General features: G+C 44.9%; 2 protein-coding genes across 3 annotated transcripts; both read right to left on the bottom strand.

The window, feature by feature from the left end:
* Positions 1–497: 497 nt before the first annotated feature.
* Positions 498–9585, bottom strand: tc2n (tandem C2 domains, nuclear). The gene is made up of 12 exons (XM_029493398.1): positions 9520–9585; positions 8601–8675; positions 8312–8515; positions 7933–8103; positions 7569–7648; positions 6157–6226; positions 5653–5753; positions 4832–4948; positions 4481–4672; positions 2381–2495; positions 2104–2303; positions 498–1723 (listed from the first exon to the last, which is right to left on the bottom strand). The coding sequence occupies exons 2-12, from the start codon at positions 8665–8667 to the stop codon at positions 1613–1615; spliced, it is 1428 nt and encodes a 475-aa protein (XP_029349258.1). The 5' UTR covers positions 8668–8675; positions 9520–9585; the 3' UTR covers positions 498–1612.
* Positions 9586–10719: 1134 nt separating this feature from the next.
* On the bottom strand, positions 10720–20783 carry fbln5 (fibulin 5). Of its 2 annotated transcripts, none has more exons than XM_029493399.1 (11): positions 20390–20779; positions 20216–20270; positions 20094–20142; positions 19646–19927; positions 15034–15156; positions 14300–14416; positions 14105–14221; positions 13607–13729; positions 13093–13219; positions 12790–12985; positions 10720–11425 (listed from the first exon to the last, which is right to left on the bottom strand). In XM_029493399.1, the coding sequence occupies exons 1-11, from the start codon at positions 20431–20433 to the stop codon at positions 11264–11266; spliced, it is 1395 nt and encodes a 464-aa protein (XP_029349259.1). In that variant the 5' UTR covers positions 20434–20779; the 3' UTR covers positions 10720–11263. The 2 variants fall into 2 exon arrangements, with proteins under 2 accessions (XP_029349259.1, XP_029349260.1); XM_029493400.1 differs by having other exon boundaries at positions 11288–11425; positions 13093–13215; positions 20390–20783.
* Positions 20784–20925: the final 142 nt, after the last annotated feature.

Raw genomic sequence — 20925 nt, 5'->3', positions numbered from 1 at the left:
CAAGTAAGGAATCAGATTTCGCTTGTTTCTGGAGATTATGATAGGTTAGTTTTTTTTGTTTTTTTTTTTAAGGGAGGCATGATCATTTTCAAACTGTTCAACCTTTCAACTGGAAAATAGTTGCGATTGTTCTACAATGTCATCTTCTGTCATCCTTCCACTCATGTTGGGGACGAAAGTGCCCTCATAAAGTGATGACAATAGATCCCCTGGAGGATAAAAAGTGAGGTAGAAAAAGAAAAAGATGCTTCAGGGCATTAAGACACTCTCTGGCAGGTTCTCTGGCTGTTTGCCTTGAGATTTCTCAATCTGTGGCCCCTTCAATAACAGGTGACTGATGACACAGTGGTTTATGGATGTTGACCTGTTTTACAAGTCGTGCACACTGTGTGTCATGAACACACTGCAGACCTCCGCCTGCCTTCAATTCTCCCAGATGTTCTCGTGCTTATTAAATCCGACTTACAGCCAAAGACCATCGACAAACTTCTGGTCGAACCGTTTATTTCACATTCTTTTCTCTACGTCGTTTTAGAAATACACAAGCTAACTACACTTTGATGTTTTCAGACGTCAGCTCCCTTTAAATCACTTTAACTTTCAACATCAAACATTAAATACATAAAAAAATTAAAGTGCTTTTTTAAAATAAAAGCATACAGCTACTGTAAGGTTTGATACATCTGCTGCAGTGCTGTACAGTAACATGACATCCTATGAACTTTCTACAGCAGTTCACCTCCTGTGGAATCAAAGGAAACCTCTGCTCTTTTATTTATTTCTTATTGTCAATAAATCCCATGAAAAGTCTAAATCAACAGTGACTTAAATCCTGCACGCAAATCTGCAAAAATACAAACGCTAAAATTACTCATGGTCAAGTTAATCAATCGTTGTCCAAACACGATTAAAGCGTTTTTGGGTGATCTGGTTGAGACATCATTTCATTTCAAGGATGCAATGAAAGAAACACACATTTTCCAATAAACTGAATGTGAATTTATCCAGAGCTGAAAGTAGTCTTCAGAATATAATATTTGCTCCTGTATTAGTAATGTTTACCTACAGAATGCGTTCCCAAACTACTTCAGCCGTTAAACAAAATGTTGATGCTCATGATCTTTTAAACCCTCTTAAATATTTACATTTTCAGACTACAGGGTTAGGCCAAGAGTCCGAGACAGGATATAGAAGTCAAAAAGTATTGAATAACAGGTGAGCGTTCTTTTTATGGGCGTGTTGACAATAAGAAAAATATAGAATATAATGCTTCACCTTGGGCTTTATTTACAGAGTAATAACACAGAAGCTTTAACACAGTACGTTCATCTTTGTCGTCACTTTCTCTGCTTGTGAAAAGAGTGGCGACCTTCAGACTAAAAAGCTGTTTTATACAGCGGACTTATATACAGCTAAATGCTCCGTTATTGGCCACGAATCAAACTCACTGTTGCTTAAATAAAATCCTCAATTTTTCTTTTTCCAGCGTCTAAACTTTGTTCTGAATCCCCGTGTACACCACCTGAAGCGTGTCTGTGGAAATCAGTCTGGTCCATCAGAGGAGAGCTGCAGCACTGAGGCTGCGTGACAAAAGGAAAGCAGAGGAAGAGGCTCAGCAGCTGCTCAGCCTGTGCCACGCCGCCACCACCTTCTCCGGGTGGGCCATCATGTCCTTCCACTGCTCCACGGCCTCGGGGACGGGGCTGTCGAACCCCAGCTGGACCTGACAGAAGAATCAACAGTTTGGCCTTTAAGTGAGCAAGAACGCTACTTTAGAATCAGATAAATCAAAAAATGCAGATTCGCATTAGTCCTGTTTTCATTTTACTCCTCTTAGAGGATCCATTTGTGAGTTTTGACTTTCCTACGTAGGCAAAGTTAGCATGCACAGCAGTTTTTTTACCAGCCTAGAGGAAACTGTTGCAGCTGTTGAAAAAACAACTGTTTTTCCAGTAAAGGCTGACAGAGATCAGGTAAAAAGCTCCAGAACAGCCGGCTCATGAAGAGTCTTTCACCTTTGTTCAATAAGCAATAACGAGCAGCCGTCTGCGTTACGAACACGTCATCACTGGGAGACCGGGGATTCGTGGCAGATGAACTCACCTGGCCCAGACACTGTTTCCTCCTGACAGAGCTGCGGCTGTACAGTTTGACGGACAGCGAGCAGTCGTGGTCTAAAGCTGCCAGGTGGAAGTGAAAAGACTCCGCCCACTGACACTGACAGCCCGAGGCCTTCGCCACCCGGGTCTTCTTCTTCATCACCATCCGCCCCAACTGGTGCATCTCGGCCTTGACGAAGAACGCTTCAGAAAGGTGGAGGAGGTGCAGTTATTTACTGCAGCTGTAGGACATTTAGGGGCGTTTAACCGGCGGCGCCTACCTTGGGTGAGAGGCGAGGAGGATGCTGGGAGGTTTTGGGCAGCAAGGATCTGGACCTGGATGCGCCCGTTGACCGGCTGAAAGCAGGTGGTGAGGTGCAGCTCGGAGTGGGACACCTGAAAGAGCAAAAACTCAATTTCAATTTAGGATACATAAAACATTTTTCCACGACAAGCATCTATTTTGCTCTTCCTCGATACGGATCTTATGGATGTGAGACGATAGATGACCGAATTCAAAAATCTCTGTTTTGGTCTTTCTGCTTTAAAAAAAAAAAAAAAAGCATTTCCTTTTCCAAAAGGCTGCAGCATCTGAATGGAAACATTTTAGTATGATTTCCTTGTTGGCACGTAGAGAGCTGGCCATTGTTCTCTCTCTCCCTTTTTTTTTTTTTTTTTTTCCTGGAATGAACAGACACATAAAGGACACTGAGCAGCAAAACAGTTACCAGCACCAAGTAAATATTTATCTTCTCAGATGCTTCATCTGTAATCAAAGTTTTATCAGAACCAGACCGACACTGTTCAGATTTCGACCTTGAATCACGACTCTACCTACAAACTGTCGGGGTGGTTGTTTGGTGCCAAATGGAGCGACGCTGTAGGAGTCTGCGATCATAAAGCTGAAACAGAGTGACATTTGATTGAAAGCCAAAACGATGTAATGATTTTAAAAAGCCCAAAGTGCATCAGCCGCCCATGTTTTGGCATCAAACGTACAGTTTGAGGTGTTTAATATTTGGGCCTTTAATCCCGGGAACCCCTGCCAGGCTGGTTATTTAACACCAGACCAAAGTGTGGATAACACTGATGACATTTCCATTTTTTAAATGGATAATTACACTAATTACGCATATAAATGAAAAAGCAAGTCTGAGTGGTGAGATTTGGGTCTCTAGCATTACACAGTTGTTCTGTGTGAATTTTCTAGTCGACAAACAAGCAGATTAAAACTGTGCTGTTTTCTGGCAGACCTGCTAATTATCGCTGTAGGCTTAAAAGGATGCTGATTTTAACACCAAACTGCAGCTGTGTGATTCATCTCAGACCACCAGCTGCACGACTTCTTCTGCAAACGCTGCCGCTGCTTTCCTTCTGACAGACCAGTTCAGCAGTCTCGGCCTTTAAGATGGTGATTTGGCCAATTTGGCTCTTTTGTGTCCAGCAGATGGGTGAAATCACCAGCTGAATGAAGCCGTTCCTCTGAAAGCTTAGTGACGATCCCCTAAGTGCAGAAACACTCACATCTTACTGTCACCGGCTGGACGTGCACTCATTTATCAGCCGAACTGTGGAAATGTTCTGACCGACTTTTCAGATTTACATTTCCACAATCTGCACTTTGGTTTTCTTTTCATAATAGAAGCCTATTTCTCAATTTCCCTTAATGGACACCCTTTCTCTGTTTTTCTCGAAGATTACGCAACAAGGTTGGTACGGTACTAGCCACCGGGCTGCAATGCATCATGGGGACAGTTTTATGAGGCTCACAGTGCTTTGTTCTTATTTACTGAGCACATACAAAGTGGTGATAAAAGACAGAGGCCATTGGAGGAAATGGTGAAGAATACGTAGTAAAAATCTACAATATTCCCACACAGAGTTTTCACTCTTGGCCCCAACAGCTGGACGGCGGGAACATCATCAGCCGCAGCCGAGAACAGGCAGCGAGCCACGCTGGACATCCAGCACCGAACCGAGCACTGATTTATCAGTGCGCTCATTTCTGACGTCCGGTTGTCGCTTTGCCTTGGTGGAAGAAATTGTGAAGTTTAGACATCCATGATGAAAGTGTTGCTTTGTCACTGTTGTTTGTTGAACGTTCTGGGTTCAGACCCCGGCCTGAAGACGTACAGTACCCATCAGGTTCACTGATGACTCTAAAGTGTGTGTCTGTCTGCGAGACGTTATGTGGCGACCTGTATAGATGATGGATGGAGGGAAATTGCTTCTGGTTCGTGATAACAGCTCTTTAAATTCCTGGTAATTGTCCTCAAACTGTTTCTCTCTTTCCCTCCAGCGGCAGAAAAACAAGGTGATGGAAACAATAAGCGGACATGAACCTGAACTCGTTAGAGAGCCAGGGCTTACTGATCACTCACGGAGGACTTGGACGGAGGGCTGAGGTCCAGCCAGTGGTCCGTCTCCTGAGGGCCGAGCAGCCGTAGGGAGAGCACGCACTCGGCCACCGTGCGTTTCTTCGGGTTGTGCGTCTGCAGCCGCAGCACTAAAGCGCTGCAGCGCAACTGTTGGAGACGAAGTGCAAACACAAAGGTCTCCATGAAGGTCATATCCTAAAGAGGAGGAGCAGAAAGAAAAGATTAGACTCTTCCTGCCACAGTCGGGAACGATAAAACCAGACTGCCTCTCTGACCGGAAGAGTCAAACTGCAGCATTTCTCATTACAATCAGCTTTGTGAATTTTGTGAATCGTGTTCACAGAAAACGGTTACCTGACGGAACTCTTTAACCGAGCTTTTGAACTGGATGGGCTTGGGGATGGTGATGATCCCTTTAAATCCAATCTTTTGTTGTTCCAGTCCATCTGGAGGAAGGTTGAGGTCTGAGCACTGACAAGAAAAGAGGAAAAATAAAGTGTTAGTTGGCAGGTCACATCTATTCATAGGAACAACTGCTTCACTTATCAAAAAGGACAAATGCAGGCAGCAAAACGACGGTCAAAAAGATTTATTTGGGGAGAAATGTGTAACATTTTATGCTGTAAAAACAGTTCCGACATTGGTTGGACTCCCGTTGGTCAAATCTCCCAATGGGTAGTTCAAGTGCAACACCGAAATCAATCAACAGCAGAGAAGACACAATGTCCAACATCTTCAGTGACAGTCGACAACAGAAATAATAATCCGGTCTCACCTCACACATACACATCCAGAGACAAAGACAAAGATAGAGGCTGTATGGTTCAAAATGAGGGGCGGACATCTGTCCTCCAGTTGCTTTGTCGTATTTCCTGCTTTGGTATTTTTTTTTTTTAATTTCTGTTGGCTTTAAATGATTCACTGAATTCTCTTCTTCTCTTTCACTTTTGGATAAAATAAAGATTTCTCTGCCTGCTCGGCCTTTTACATAAATACACGCAGCCTCAGGTAGACCGTGCTTTAGACAGTTGTGATCTTTAAAAATCAACCTTTTCCTCCTGACTGAGCGGCGCTAACAGAAACCCGTATTCTGGACAAACAAAGGCTCCATTGAGCAGCACAGTGGACGTTTTTGTCCTCCTCTGCTCGCCTCTAATCTCAGCGTGTAACCTTACCTGGACCACAGTGATCCAGACCTGCTCCAGAGCCTCCTGGTAGCTCAGCTGGACACACACCTTCCCCAGCTCACGCTCGTCCCCAGACAGGGTGATGGAATCTGTTCCCAGCACAAGGCGAAGAAAATATAGGTAGAATATTTACAATTCAAACGTCTGACATATATTTAACAGTTTGTTAAAGCACATCCAACATGAACTGCAATCAGAAGAACGAAGACTTCAGACAAACTGTGATATCAGGGAATAATGCAGTTGTTATGAAAGGAGGCTTATCTCTGATTTTCAATGACCGACTACAGTGAAAACATTTGGAAGTGATTAGTGTGGCTGCCCTTTTATGTTTCCACAATGCAGGATGATCTTAATCTGATTTCGTCATGTTGGGGTGTGTGAGGCCCGTTTTTTTGTTTCCCTCACCAAGACAAAGCTGCTAGATAAAGAGATCCAAAGGGAGAGTTTGAAAGGGGAAGTGATGTGGAGATAAATCTGGATTTCTGTTACCTAGGCTGCTTTCAACAGAGTCCTTCATGGAGGATGTGCTGCTGGGGACACTGGAGACGGAGTCAAAGCGCTGCAGGTAAAAGCGAACACACAGATGAGGTCAGGACGGGACAACACACTCTTTGTTTGTTTGTTTTCTGACTCTATATGAGAGTCCAGCCTGCTGCTCCAAACTTTAGCCCGGCGTCCCTGTGAAAGGTACGCACAAGATGCCACCGGTGTCAAAAAGCAGATATCTGGTCATCAGTCTAAAGAATAAATAAGAAAGGGTTCATCCTCTTGAAACCATGAATGAAAAAGGTGTCGTGAGGGATGAAAATAAAAAACAGCTGGTGGCACCGGAGGATTCATCCTCTTCAGGCCACATTTTGAGTTTGGCAAAATGGCAGAAAGACCGACGGCGTCATTCTTCGTTCAGATCTGCCACAACTTTGAAAATCATCGTCGCTCACCGGCTCTTACGTAAAGAGGTTTGTCTTCTAACTTCACATCTTCAGCCTGGAAACCCCAGTTTATTTGTTAATGTTCAATCTATTTCCGAGGTGCACTCCCTTTTGTGTTTTTATTACTTACTACTGTTTGCCCATGATGTTGCCAAACTAAACATTTTCATTGAGCTGTGATGGCACACACAGCACATGATGCTGTTTTCAAGGAAGAAAAGTGAGCAGAATTCCTGTGCATCCATGTTAGTGAGTCCGAGAAACATGAATGACACGTTGTCTTTACCAAGCTTTTGGCTGTGATATTCAATTTGCGTCTTTATTTATTTAGCAGCGTGAGCTACTCACGTCAAGAAAAGATAAAAAAAACACAGATAGATTTACAACACCACATGATTCACATGAGAAAGCAATACGCCCAAATTTCATCACTGATTAAATAATCCCTTTGCCCAAGATAATTAATAAGTACCTTCATTATCACACATGATGGAGCTGAATCACACGGAGCAAACAGAAATGCATGCAGGGAAAGTTATTTCCCCATTCAGTTTCCAACATCCGACTGCAGCTATGAACTGCTCACTTCAGTTTCATTTTTCATGCACAGATTCTAACATTTCGATCTTTAACTCGAGAAGAAAACCTCTGTTTCCTAAAATGTTGATCAATTTTTGAATCTTTTGAATGCTTTTTTTTTTTTTTTTTTTTACTTTGTAGTTCCTGTCGGTTTGAAAGACTCCACCTTTGAGCCTCCGTGCAGCTTTTACGCTGCTGTAGTGAGTTCCTCAGTGTGAAGTCTTGCTGAGCGACTTTGCCCCATAACTCAAAATACCAGCTTATTTCACTTGGTTGCAGTTTTTCCACAACGCTGCTGAGGACAGTGGAAACTATAAAACTATATTAGTCTCAGTTGACACAGGGTGAGAAACGCTGTGTGAACACAGATTAGATAGAGAACCAGCTCACCTGCATGTGACTCTGAGGGCTGGACAGATCAAACATGGAGCTGCTGAGGCGCTGCTGGCCGCCTGGCTTCAGCGTCCAACCTGGGAGGAAACCATCAGTTCACAGGAAGATACTTTTATTGAGCTCTCCTATTTGGGATTTTGTCAACAGACGTCCATCTGCCCTGATGTGTTATTAGTTCGGGGATACATGCAGTAGGCTTTCTGTTTCCTGTCATCACTTGACTCTTCTCTCTGTTGGTTACATAACGAAATCCTGTGCACTTCCAGTGTTCCTCTATCAGCCTTGTGCTAACTTAAGCTGATGTTACGGCCTGAGAGGTTGGATGAAGCTGTGGCTGCTGGGTGTCGCTGGTCGGGCCTACCTTGGCTTTGTGGACTGGAGTTTCTGTTCCTCAGTGTGTCGCGGCGGGTCGAGCCGGGGGAGATGTATTCAACTACCTTCCCCTGGTGGAAGCTGGACTCTGGGCTGTAGGTCACAGGACTGGAGCCCAGCAGCTCTGCCTTCCTGTCTGCGTACGTACATCGGGCTGAACCTGCAGGCCGACAGCAGGATTGGAGGTTAGGCACTTCCATCGGCTAACTAAAACAATAGAGAAACAGGCCCTCCTCGTCTCTGTACAATCTGACATCTGAGGTTTTTTCCTGAGCAACCACCGAGTTAATGAAACGTGCATGAATGAGGTTTTATGGCAGCTCTTCACGTCAAACAAAGGGACACCGTGTTTGGCAGGCGGTACGTACTCTGCAGCCCGGACTGTAAATTGGGGAAGCGGGCGCCTCTGGGCTGGATGTAGGAGGCCTTGAAGGTCGGCAGGACAAACGGCACCTCTCTGCCATCTGGGGGCAACTTGGACAGGAGGTAGTCTTCCGTGACCCCCGGCCTCCCTTCCTCTGACTCCCGCCCTGAGGACGACGCCTTGTGAGCAGGCATCTTCACTTTGATCACTAGAAAGCAAAGACGAGGACACAGTCAGAAGCTCAGCAGTCGGTCCAAGCTGTTCGGCGTGCTGCCCAGGACGCCTCAGCTTACCTTGGGTCTCCTGCTCCTTTGACTTTTTCTTCACAAAGTTCTTGCAGCAGTTTTTGAGGCACTCCATGGCTGCAACTGGAAATATTTCAATTCAAATAAATCTCACACACAAAACTCAGGAGGTGATAATACAACAAATTTATAATCCCCAAAAATCAGCCGATATAATCCTCAGTGATAAGCTGTGATGATGCCACACCTAGTGCTCATAAATGTGCTGATGTCATCATAACAGTCACACTTTTGATTTCTGGCTCTGAATACGTCCCAGACAGACGTGTTAAAGTAGCACAGTCCACCCAAAAGTCACACATAGTAACACTGTACAGACAAAAATGTGATGCTATGATTCTGAAATGTGTCATACTGTGTTCAGATTTCATGAGTTTGGTAGAAAACTGGAAAATCAGGATTATTTTTATGGTTCCAAGGTCTTTCAAAGTTCAATCCAACTCCCAAAATTAGTGGAATAATACTGTTAGAGCCTAAAACTTACAACCCTCCAACAGAAGATCGCTTGAAAATTTGGTTGCGTACAAAAATCTTGTAATCTTGTAGTTTCTCGGTTGCTGGTCTCATAAATCCAATTCAATTTGTTATGAAGCCTCCATCTAATGCTAATTTCAACAGCAGCCAACAAAATGCTACAAAAAAAAGAAGTTATAATAGATAGCAGAATAAATTTTGATCATAAAGAAAGTTTTAAAATCTACATTGCTCCATTTAAATTGGTCTGTTTTTTTTTTTTTGTTTGTTTGTTTGTTTTTTTTTACTGGTCAACACGTTTGACCTTGTAGTGTTTGTGTCTTTGTGTTGAAGGCAGATAAAAGAATCTATGAAACAGTCCATGCACATGAAACAGCAATAATTAAATATTCACCTACTTAACAACAGAAAAGTGTCAGAAATACTCACTTACCCACACGATGCGTTCACTGACGAAGAACAAACTTCATACATCCAACTGTGCTGTTCATTCTCACCGGCCGACTGGAGAGAAAAGCCACCGAGCTCACAGGTCTCCCTCACTCTCCCTCTCTCTCTCTCCCTCCCTCCCTCACTCTCTCTCTCTCTCCCTCTCTCTCCCTCCCTCCCTCCCTCCCTCACTCACTCACTCTCCCTCTCTCTCTCTCCCTCCCTCCCTCCCACTCACTCACTCTCCCTCCCTCCCTCCCTCCCTCACTCACTCTCCCTCTCCCTCCCTCACTCACTCTCTCTCTCCCTCCCTCCCTCTCCCTCACTTCCTCCCCCCTCCCTCTCTCGCTCCAATTCCCGGACAAATAGCTGTTTGAATATCACTGTGTGCTCACTGTTGTGTTCCTCCTCTGATCCTGAACTCTGTCCACATCAGCCTTCCAGAAACTCAGATCCAGACTCGTCATACTTTCACTTTCTCACCTGGCTCACATTCCTAGGTAGAGTTTTTCTTTTTTTTTTTTTTTTAGTTAATAAAAATGAAATGCAACAATAAAGCACACGAACAAATTGTGGGGGATTTAGTGCTAATCCCTCAAATCCGGATTCATTGTTGGGTTCTCAAATGTTTCACACCCAACTCAGGTTCAGTGAACCGGCCTTCAGCTTTGCAGGTTCTCTGTGTCGCAGCTTCACATTCCCTCTAAAATTATTTGTCCAGTTACACTTTTTCTAGAATCCAAATATGTCAAGTGCCTCCCAAAGTCCCTACGTCTGCTCGTGATAAAACTAAAGTTTAATTTGTGTTCCAAATGATTGATTGATTGAACTTGATCCACTCCTGTTCCTCCCTCATAAATACAGCTAAGTTTCATCTTTTCTAATCTCAACTCTGAAGAAAAAACCTTTTTTTTTTTTTTTGCTTCTCAGCCTAATTTAAATCAGACTACAATTATAAACGAGGCTTCGTGACACCTGGATCGGATGACAGAAATCTACTTTTCCTGTCTTACTCCAGCCGTTCTCGTCACTTTCTGAGATGATTTCTTTTGCTCCACATTTTTCCTTCCGGGCGTTTAGGACAAACATGACAGACTACAGAAATCTCCAAAAAGGATTTGACTCATTTGTAGTAAAAGGAAGAAAAGTCGGCAACATTTTCCTCCTTTTTGGGTGATCAGCTCAGCAGTGTGCTCATGCCAGGGACGGTTGTGTGAAGACATTTATTGGTCTAAAAGAAACTGTGATCAATAATTCAGTTAATGACTGTTTGTTACATCATTTCAGATATCACCACTTCCAAATGCACAATTACACTTCTGCTCAGATAACCTGCTCTCCTCCTGTTTCATAAAGAAGAAAAAAACCCAAACATTTCTCAGATCGTGGTTCAGTGACTTTCAAAGCTTATCTGAAGGGATGGAGATTCACAGACAACTGGGGGGGGACTCTGCTGAGGACACACTGAGGATCAGTGGCGGTGTTTTCCGTCATTTTTCAGGTCATTTTCTAAATAGAGGATGTCAGAAATTGTACACCATAAATATCCCCCTGTGTCGAAAGTACATATCGCAGCCGTAAAAGCTCAGTGTCCATTAAAACAGGGCGGGGATTCGTTTTCCCATCAGCAGAACTTGGCTGAGTCTTTACTGAGGATGACATAACGTTTAGAAAAATAAAGTGATGAGCTGTCTCAAACAACAAAGCATTACATCAGTTGCAGCGGAGTGCGGCCTGATTCGTGACCCTCAGAACGGGTGCTCCGATACGAATATCGTCAGACGGATGATGGAGCTGCCTCTGAAGTTGATGACGTTGTTGACGGTGACCATCTCCAAGTCCAGCACCACCTCCTTGGGCCCCTTGATGGGCCGCGACAGGACCAGGGTGGCGCTCACGTTGCTGGTTTGCTGTGAAGACAAAAAGGAGGAATGTGAGGAATATCACGACGACTCTTTAGTCTTTCTCCTCAACACACACACACACACACACACACACACACACACACACACACACACACACACACACACACACACACACACACACACACACACACACACACACACACACACAACTCCATCTACTGGCTGCATCCTGAAGTGTGTTTAACATTTTCCCTCTTTTCAGCCATCAGGCCCAAAAAGATAAAACTGTCTCTTCTCGCAGGAAGAAGCTGTTCAGTTTTATTTTTTATCTCTGTGCTTTTCCTAGCAGGACAGGTCAGCTGTAAAAAACGACACTGGAGCCGAATGAATGATGTTTTCATGGTTTTTGATGAAGAATCTGTTCTTCAACAAAAAGGTGATTTATGATGAAATGGACGGCCTCTTTCGCTTTGTGAGCGGTGCAGACTTTATGTGCACATAAATCCACAGACTGTCAGACTGTTGAATATACACAGAGGCGGATGGTGACGGTGACTCGTTTTTTGGGGATCAAACATTCAGATCTAAATACATAAACCACTTCTGGAGTTATGTGCTTGGATTATGAGCCCTGAGAGATTTGGAGGGCAGAAAGAGGAAAACCTCACACATCATCAGTGGCAGGTGCAGACTGCTGACCTCAGGGGGGCAGTAAATTCAAAGCCTTTAGCCATAGGGGGCAGCAAAGGCCTGATTTTTACCCTGGAGTTAAACTCTTGTTTGAAAGGAGGGGGGGCTTTCTGTGGTTTTTCTGTTTTTCTTTATCACCACTGAATCCCTTGTTGGCTCACTGGACAGATTTGTGGGATCCAGTTCTGGTTTTTAAGCATTCACATCCTGTTTGTGGAGTTATTCAGACATTGCTTGATAAATATTGACCTTATGATCTGGCACAGTGACAATGTGAAACACAGACAGCTGCCCTTCTCTGGCGACAGAGGGCGACTTCCTGCAGGTGGCGCTCTTTTCTTTGTCTGCTCATTTATTTACTCTGTTGTCCAACTGTCAGTATGTTTGTTCTCCATGTTGCTATAATGTGGTTGTGAGCAGATTCAAGTGTAACGATGAATGATTAATTAGAAATCCGTATAACTCTCATTTATGTAAAGATGAATTTTATATTTTTCAACTGCGCCCCGCTTTATTTATTTTACTGTCGGTTCACACAGAAGGCTCCCTCAGGGGCAGCTACGGCTGTGCAAACACTTATGTCATCTTACAACTTCATCATAGTTCTTTCATAAACCGTCAACGGAAAGATTTGTGAAGCAGCTCATTTTCTTCCTCTGAGGCGACTTTGTGTTAACTGTGGGTTAGTGGAGCATCCAGTTCATTTCAGATGGACTCACCCTCATGTAAAACTCCCGTCCATCGTTGCCCGACTTTATCTGGAAGATGTAGAAGGCGCCTGGGTAGCGCGTGGTGGCCTGCATCTGGAAGATGTCTGCAGGCACACTGCGCCCCGACGACAAGTCCATGTGTCGGTACAGAATGGTGAAGGGCTTGTCCCTGCAGGCAGGGTTCTCAGCTGAACACATGCACTGACTGCACAGGAGGAGACACGGGCAGCGTTAACTGATGTCACGTGACTCTGCATTCAGGAAGTGAACGTGAACGTGAACAGGACTGACAGCCTGAGAGGAAACACTCACTTGTCACTAACTTCGATGTAAGGAGGGTGACACTGTAAAGGATCCAGGCATGTGTAGCCTCCCTGGAAATTGAAACATACTTGTGCTGTTGTACAGGTGTTGTTACCAGTGTCACATTCATTGCTGTCTTCAAAATCAAACACACAACAGTCAGAGTCAGTTAAAACATCATCATCATCATCAGAGAAACAACATTTATGAAGCAACATGTATGAGACATCAACACTTCGGAGAATGAGAACGTATGTTTCTGAAAACGAATTATTATTCTATCAAATTAAACCTTAGCTGATACCAAAACTGATAATCAATTTGCTCATTTCCTTAAACGCATTCAACATAATATTTTAGTATTCAACTCCACAAAGATAAATGGACAGATGGAAAATATTTCTGACACAGTGGATGAAACGGTTAAGCGGGATTACATTTTCCTGAATATGTGTCAGCTGCTGCTGCTGAATTGACATGAAAAAAGAACAGCTGTGTCGTGAGCTCCGGTCCTGGCCTTTACCTTCACAACTCCTGCCGTCCTCGTACACATAATATCCAGGCGGACAGATGCAGGAGAAAGAGCCGGGTGTGTTCACACATCTGTGCTGACACAGAAACTCAGAGAAGCTGCACTCATCCAGGTCTACGGGGAATAAAAATCTGGATTAACGCTCATCAGAAAACAGCCCGGTGAGCACAGCTGAACGGATTTCCTCCCTTCAGTCCACACACGTTGGTTTACAGAAGCTGCAGGTGACATCCAACCTGAGCTGGGACGGACTGCACAGGATGAGCAGTTCATTATAACTGAAAGAAGGTGCATCTCAAATTCAAATGCACATTTTAAAAATGTCTCAGCCGAAAATGTTTCAGTCTCTAAAGGTATCAACTCTTCAATTCTTGATAGCAGCGATGTGGGAAATTTGAACAGAAAATATTAGTTTTGTTGGAGCATGACACATGAAAGTTATCAAAGGCAGACTCATAAGATCATTCAGTGGATAAAATCTCTGCTCACCAATGCAAGTGGTGCCATCGGACGCCAGCTCGAAGCCTTCGTCACAGTTACACATGAAGGAGCCGTAGGTGTTGAAGCAGCCGTGGCTGCACGGCTCGTCTTCACACTCATCCACATCTGGAGGGAAAGGTGACAATACTTAACACAACAGGGGAGATGTGTGTGAAGTTGTGTCTTGTGTGTGCGTTTGTGCACCTTGACAGGTCCTGCTGTCTGGGTTGAGGATGAATCCGGGGTTACAGGAGCAGGAGTAAGAACCGGGGACGTTGGCGCACAGCTGTTGGCAGTAACCATAGCGACACTCATCAATATCTGGCGGAAAAAAGCAAAAAGACAAACTGGTTATGAGGTCATCAACAAACACAAGAGGAACTTCTGACTCGTCCCAGCGGCTTATATTTGACCACCATTCCATCTATTCAGTCATTTAACTTGGTGGCTCTGAATAGTTTGGGCCATCAACCACAAATCACGTGTAATCTCCATCAGAGCCCAATCCGTTCTGTAGCATTCAGACTGCTGTTATGGTCATTAGCGTTTATAAAAAAGTCCATTTGCAGAAACTGGAGGCCTGTCAGAGTTACACCGTCTCAATGAGTAAATGACTCCACAGAATGTTTTGTCATTAAGTAATGAAACTGCCAGCAGGGGGTGTCCTGATAACTCTTCTACTGTTTAAGGAAAACTTTCCACTTCACAGACTCAGAATTTATTTCTGCCATCAGCTCACACTTTCAGTTTTTTCCTGCTCATTTACTTTGAAGATTAAATGCTTGTCATCACAATGGCGTTTGTGACAAATGGTTTTTTTTTTAAAATGAGTTTCCTTAAACGCCCCCAGAGTTTGAGAGGTTTTCAACAGTTTCTCTAAGTGTCCGGTACACCAACAATGGACTGGCTTCCTGAAGCGATCTCAGCAGCTCTCTCACCCTGACACTGCCCGCCGATGAGCCAGTATCCCTCAGTGCAGGAGCAGGTGTAGCCGCCCAGCGTGTTGATGCAGACCTGCGTGGGGTTACAGTGATGGGAGTTCGTCTCACACTCGTCAATGTCTGCAACAGAGAGAGGGAGGCGTTCGTCATTTTCTTACTGTCTGAAGTGGAGCTTTCATTCACACAAAGGTCAAAGTGTGCGACAGACCTAACTGACATTAAGCATTAAAACAACAAAGAGAAGCCATTGTTTCGTTGTGTTTGCATGAGTGAAGGGACACCGTAGAAATACAAAAATACAAATGTGCAGAGGGGCTGACACAGAGAGAGAGAGAGAGAGAGAGAGAGAGAGAGAGAGAGAGAGAGAGAGAGAGAGAGAGAGAGAGAGAGAGAGCAGGGGCAGAACCACTGGGCCACTGTCTGGGCCCTGCAGGTCGCTGCTGCACAAAAAACAGAAGAATCACAGAAATCACATAGAACTGAAGACAGATTTAGGGACAAATCTGTCTACCTCTTTGAGAGAAAAGACAAATTTAGCGCTGATACTGAGTGTTGATGCTGTAACCCTGCATGGGTTTGATGGTACTGTCGAAGTGTTGGGTGCGTAGATTCCTTCTCTACTCATTGAATGGAACATCCATCAGTCCTGTTGGCCTGGGCAGGGCTACGACAAACATCGAGCCGAAAGTTTGTTTCTCCAACACTCAGGTTTTCAACACCCTGTATTTGGACTCTTAGCACAACGCCGAGCATATCAATACATTATCAACCTCCTATTGTTTTTGCACAGGATTACAGATTTCTCTGATTACAATCTGAATTCCTCACACGCTTCATCATAATAGCCACATTTCCTTATGAGGATATGACATATCAAGAATTCCAGCCTCTGTTTATGGTTCTCAGACTATGAAGTCACCAATCTGTAGAAAACCAGTGGGGGGAAGTGGGTGGGAGTCTGGCTTTTTGTTTGAACAGGCAGCTATGATAAGCGATAACGTCTGTTGGTGGGACTGCTGCCCTTTGTGCCAACTTGGACCGCTGGTCCTTCATGGGGGTGGAGGGGGCCCTGGGCGTTCGGCCGCCGGCCAACAGCTACACAGCTCGGGCACCTGCTTGCCGTTACCAGTCCAAAGCTCTCTGAGCGGCCCTCATCTGCACCCCATGTGCATCCATACTGCTGATTTCCAACATACACACGAGCTGCAGGAGCGTTTCATGTCAGCTCCTTATATAGACTGTTTCACAAGCTGCTCACAATCTTCGAGTCACTGCTGACAGTCCCGATCTGCTTCAGAGAAGATGTGACAGATGGGATTAGTTCGAAACGCCTGAGAGTGTGTTATAAATGGGAAAAGTAAGAAAACTTGACAAATGAATGACTTTGACAACATTTGCACACATCCTGATTTAAACTAATCTTTAAATGAGGTAAGATCAAGGCTGCTTTTGGATATGGAAGATTAACATGCCAGTCAAGTTCATCATTAGCTCTAAAAGAATGAGAAATGCGTTACCAACATGTTTTCAGACGGATAAGCATGCATTTTTGAGCTGAGCTGATGGATTTTAAAAGCCAACAAGGTGGGACATTTTTTCCTCAAGCCAAAGAGGAAGTGTGGAATCCTACAACTCAAGCAAAAACACAAAAATACTCCAAACTGGAGTTAGGAGTGGAAATGAATCTTGCAGCCTCGTGGAAAATGACAGACAAAAGATGAGGTGAAACTGGATCTTAACTCGACAGGCATCATGTGATGGCTTCTGAGCCTGTTTGTGCCAATAATGAAAAGTGTGGCTGAGAGATGGAGCTCCTGCAGAAAAGGCTCACTTCTGATGTAACGTTTAACGTCCACCATACAGATTTGCTGATTAGCACTAAACATAAACTGCAATTCATCCACATAAAAATTTGGAGCTGTGTAATTTTGAATGAAAGTGATAAACTGCATATCACGTTCGGAACTCGAAAAAGAAAAAACATCAGCAGCAATATTTCTTTTCAGAAACTGACAACAACTTTGGTACAAACTCCGCCGCTGCAAACTGCATCGTATCAGCAACATCAGTGAAGTCTCATCTCTGCACTGGAAAAAACCCCTCCAAAAGTCATCCCAGAAGAATGGAGGTTTTGATTTATCTGCACGGCAAGAAAAAAAAACCTCAAGAGGGGGGAGAATTAAAAAAATATCTTTTTGACAATTGGGTAAACTGCAGCAAGGACGGATTACACAAATCAGCAAGGAGGCGGATAAAACTGCAACACACCGTAAAAGTGATTATAAAATGCAACTGCAGTGTCTGGCCTCGTAAAAACAGAGCCACAGAAGCATAAACGTACAATCCAAGAGCTAATTTCTTCTATTGTTCCCGCAGACTAGTGCGATTAGTGACACTGATGGAGCGGAGTGCCATTAACCTGGAGACAAAGACATGTTTGTTACTTTTTCAGACAGGAAGTCACAGTCTGTGTAGTTTCTGCCCAAAAGCTGCATGAATCAACAGCCCATTACATCACACCACAAACACACACACACACACACACAGCAGCCTTCAGGGGTGTAAGGATTCATTACGATTGGCCCCCACAGAGACATGCCTGTTCTCCAGGCCCAGCTCAGGCACAGATTTGGCAACAAATTACCTCATCTTTGGCGTTGTGATGATCTAGTTTACCCAAACAAGGTTGTGAGCGATTCCCTGACAGGCCTTCTCCCCTACGAAGAGAAACAGTCCGTATTTGTGCATGACCTAAACGCCGAAGCCTTTCTTTTTTTGCAGAACGAGAACAAAACTGTGCTGTATGTGTATGTTTTTTAATCATTGCAGAGTAACGGGTGATTTATCCAAAATGACACACACACACACACACACACAAAAAAAAGAAAAGAAAAAGAAAAATTAAAACACACACAACAAACTCTGCTCTACTTGGGCTTTGAAGAAGCCACTCTGAGCTTCTCAGCCAGACACACTGGGGCAATTATGCTGAGATGGATTTAAGAGAGCTGAGGAGGAGAACGTCAGACACGTAGTGTTCATCTGACAGCTGGGATCTCTTGCCACTGTAAAAAATTCAACAGAATTATTCAGAGAGGAGTCGAAGGGTGACGGCAGACAGGCTGCTGCACCGAGCCGCAACAAAAAAACAAAACAATGCATCTGTCCCTGTGAGCTGATGGATTCCTGCATTCAGCCACAGTGTTAATAAGTTACATTTCATTTCTGGCTTTTACTCCCCACACAGCAACTCATCCATCTAGTCTCATTGTAATGCGATAAATGATAGCAGGGGGCAGATGTTGGGGCTGTGTTTCCCAGAACATTCACATCTTTCAACGAAAGTCACTGCAGAGATTCAGGCTGGAAACAGCAAACATCGGCAGCAGAGGGCAGACGCCTTCCCACCTTCCATCTTTCTGCTTCTAACAAGAAACTGAGCCCTGAAGAGGTTTTAAAGCTGGACCCTCCAGTAACACGAGGGCGTATATTTATGTGAATTAAACAACCATCAGACAGTCCTGCTCCTTCAGGATGAGTCTTCTAACACTGATCCAAAGGTTCAGTCCAATTCTTTGATTTGTGGCTAAAGGAGCTAAAAAGCTTTAAGCGTTCCCATCTGTGCTGTGTTAGAATTAGCACGCATGCTAATATGATGGCTGAAGATGGTGAGCGACCAACATGGTGAACATTAACACCCTGCCAGAGCTGGTAACACGTCTGCAGACTCTTAATCTTATCTTGATAGTTTTTCATAGTCTCAGGCTCCTAAAAGTTAAATAAAACAATGTGAGACAGAAAAAAAAAAAGAACTGTCAACAAGTGAGTGACACATGCAGGCTCGATTTTGGGGGGAGCCACAGTCCCCGTCTGCACCCACTGTGGTGGCAGATTTCTCAAACTGACCTTCGGGCCGTTGGCTGTGAGGAACAGGAGAACATGCTGACCTGGAATCAACACCAAAGCAAAGTCTTTGTGCAGCTAGTGTACGAAAACAACTGCAAACTGCAAAAGCTGCTAATGAATAAGACCAACACACTTGGCTGCTCTGGCATTTGAAATCTCTCTTGGAGTTTGTAAGAGTGCGATGATGAACCAGCCTCGACTGTGCTGAACATGTGAACGTGTAGCTCATGTTTCATTATCATTTCATTTTCTTGCTGCTTTTAGTTTCAGAAGTCTTTACTCACATGACTCTGGCAGCTGGAGTTATTGGTTACTTTACCCACAAAGATTTTAGATTAAAAGCACATTAGAGGCCGATAAAACACAACACATTGTTAAAAACGAATCCAGGTGTTTCTAACATTTCTGGCTTGAAACGCCTTCGAAGTGTCCAGGTCGGGCTCCTTGTCATGATACAGATGTCTACGGGTTGTTAGCAGCTCCACCGAGGAGACAATTCTTCTCTAAACCTTCTCAGATGGTTTCATTTCAGAGCCTTTGTGGCCCAAAGCAGTAAAACTGTTTTATTAAGGAGAATGCAAAGACATTTTCTTTGATATCGTTGTTGTTTCTGCAGATCAGGACCTGACTGCAGTGTCTTCAGTGTAAGTCCTGTCATACGGTGTCAGAGGTCAGCTCTCTGCACGTTGACACACAGACTCACCATTACAGGAGCCGTCCTCCGCGGCTGTGTATCCCAGCAGGCATTGCGCCGTGCTCCTCACCCTGGGGTAGCTGGGCTCCACCGATCTGGGGTCGGCGGGGACGAAGGTGTCAGAGAATCCCACCGATGAGTCCGGGTAGGCGGGCTCGGGCGGCAGCGGGCCGGCCGGCCTGTAGGGCTGGTTGTACAGGCTCCTGGGGATGCACAGGTACCCTCCGTTCTGGTTCACACAGCGCATGTCCCCGCGGCAAACATCTGGCAGAGTGCGGCACTCATCCACATCTGGAAGACAGAGCGGTGCGCCGATAAGGACATTCCTGCATCCGCAACATCTGCGCCAGTGACTCATTTACTGCCGGTTCCAAATACCCGATCCACTTCACACTTCAGCTTTCTTTTTTTTACATTTTTATTTTAAATCCTCCGCTGCAACAGTCATGTGTCTCACCTATACACTGCCTGGCCCGGCGGTCGTACGCGAAGCCTTCCGTGCAGGTCTGTGGAGAGACGATCAGAGAATAACAACCATCCGCCAAACACTTTCACAAAGCAGGAAGGTGCCGTCATTACCTGTCCGTGTCCGGGTTGCACGCAAAGCAGAATAAATAGCAGAGCTGCCAGCATCCTGCAAAGAGTTTGCAGTTGTTAAAACAGAGACAGTGTCGCTGTGCAAAATTCATTCAAACTGGGAACCGAAGACGGCTCGAACTAAATCCGCGAGGCGAGGAAACGAAGATTACTGACCTTGCGGAGGAGCAAAACCTGAAGCCACGTATTTCAAAAAGCATCTTTTTAACTTTCTATTTGAGCTCTCTCGGAGGAAAGATTTAGAGGAGCCGTGAATTCTCCCCCCGATCCCCCCTCTCTACCCCCCCGAACTATGCGCCTTTACGCGAGAGCCGACAGCAGGTTTTCATCAAGCGCCGTCTGGACGAGCTGGAGCTTCGGCGCATTGACCAAGTGTTGCAGGAAAAAAGGCTTTTTCCAAAATGGACTGTGCCGTTTCTGCCCCTCTCTGTCGGCTCTACAGATTATTTAGCAATGCAAATTGACGGGCCCCCTCCGAGCACTTCCACCACAGCTGGATTCAATCAGGGAGAGCCAGCCCCCTCCAGCCAGAGCGCGCACAGACCGCGGCCCCACAGCGGCTGCTGCCGGGCTGTTGGGGGGCAAAGAGGCATAAAGCATACACAGTGACAGTGTCTGTTTTCCAAAGATATAAACAACCCCCCCCCCCCCCCCTCCTCCTCCTCACCACATACAACATCTGGCGCGGCCAA

Source organism: Echeneis naucrates, chromosome 22 (assembly GCF_900963305.1).
Source record: "Echeneis naucrates chromosome 22, fEcheNa1.1, whole genome shotgun sequence".
Taxonomy (NCBI): Eukaryota; Metazoa; Chordata; class Actinopteri; order Carangiformes; family Echeneidae; genus Echeneis; species Echeneis naucrates.
The sequence above is the reverse complement of the archived record's forward strand: the minus strand, read 5'-3'. Positions and strand labels throughout refer to the sequence as shown.

What these genes read in the sequence shown, in the direction of transcription:
- tc2n (XM_029493398.1), bottom strand. Translation starts at nt 8,667, where the DNA reads ATGGAGTGCCTCAAAAACTGCTGCAAGAACTTTGTGAAGAAAAAGTCA. An exon ending in CGGTTAAAGAGTTCCGTCAG is followed by an intron (nt 4,673 to 4,831) that starts GTAACCGTTTTC and finishes CCTCCTCTTTAG; the next exon opens with GATATGACCTTCATGGAGAC. An exon ending in CTCCTCGCCTCTCACCCAAG is followed by an intron (nt 2,304 to 2,380) that starts GTAGGCGCCGCC and finishes ACCTTTCTGAAG; the next exon opens with CGTTCTTCGTCAAGGCCGAG.
- fbln5 (XM_029493399.1), bottom strand. Translation starts at nt 20,433, where the DNA reads ATGCTTTTTGAAATACGTGGCTTCAGGTTTTGCTCCTCCGCAAG. An exon ending in AGACAGCAGGACCTGTCAAG is followed by an intron (nt 14,222 to 14,299) that starts GTGCACAAACGC and finishes CTTTCCCTCCAG; the next exon opens with ATGTGGATGAGTGTGAAGAC. An exon ending in TACATCGAAGTTAGTGACAA is followed by an intron (nt 12,986 to 13,092) that starts GTGAGTGTTTCC and finishes CCTCCTGTGCAG; the next exon opens with TCAGTGCATGTGTTCAGCTG.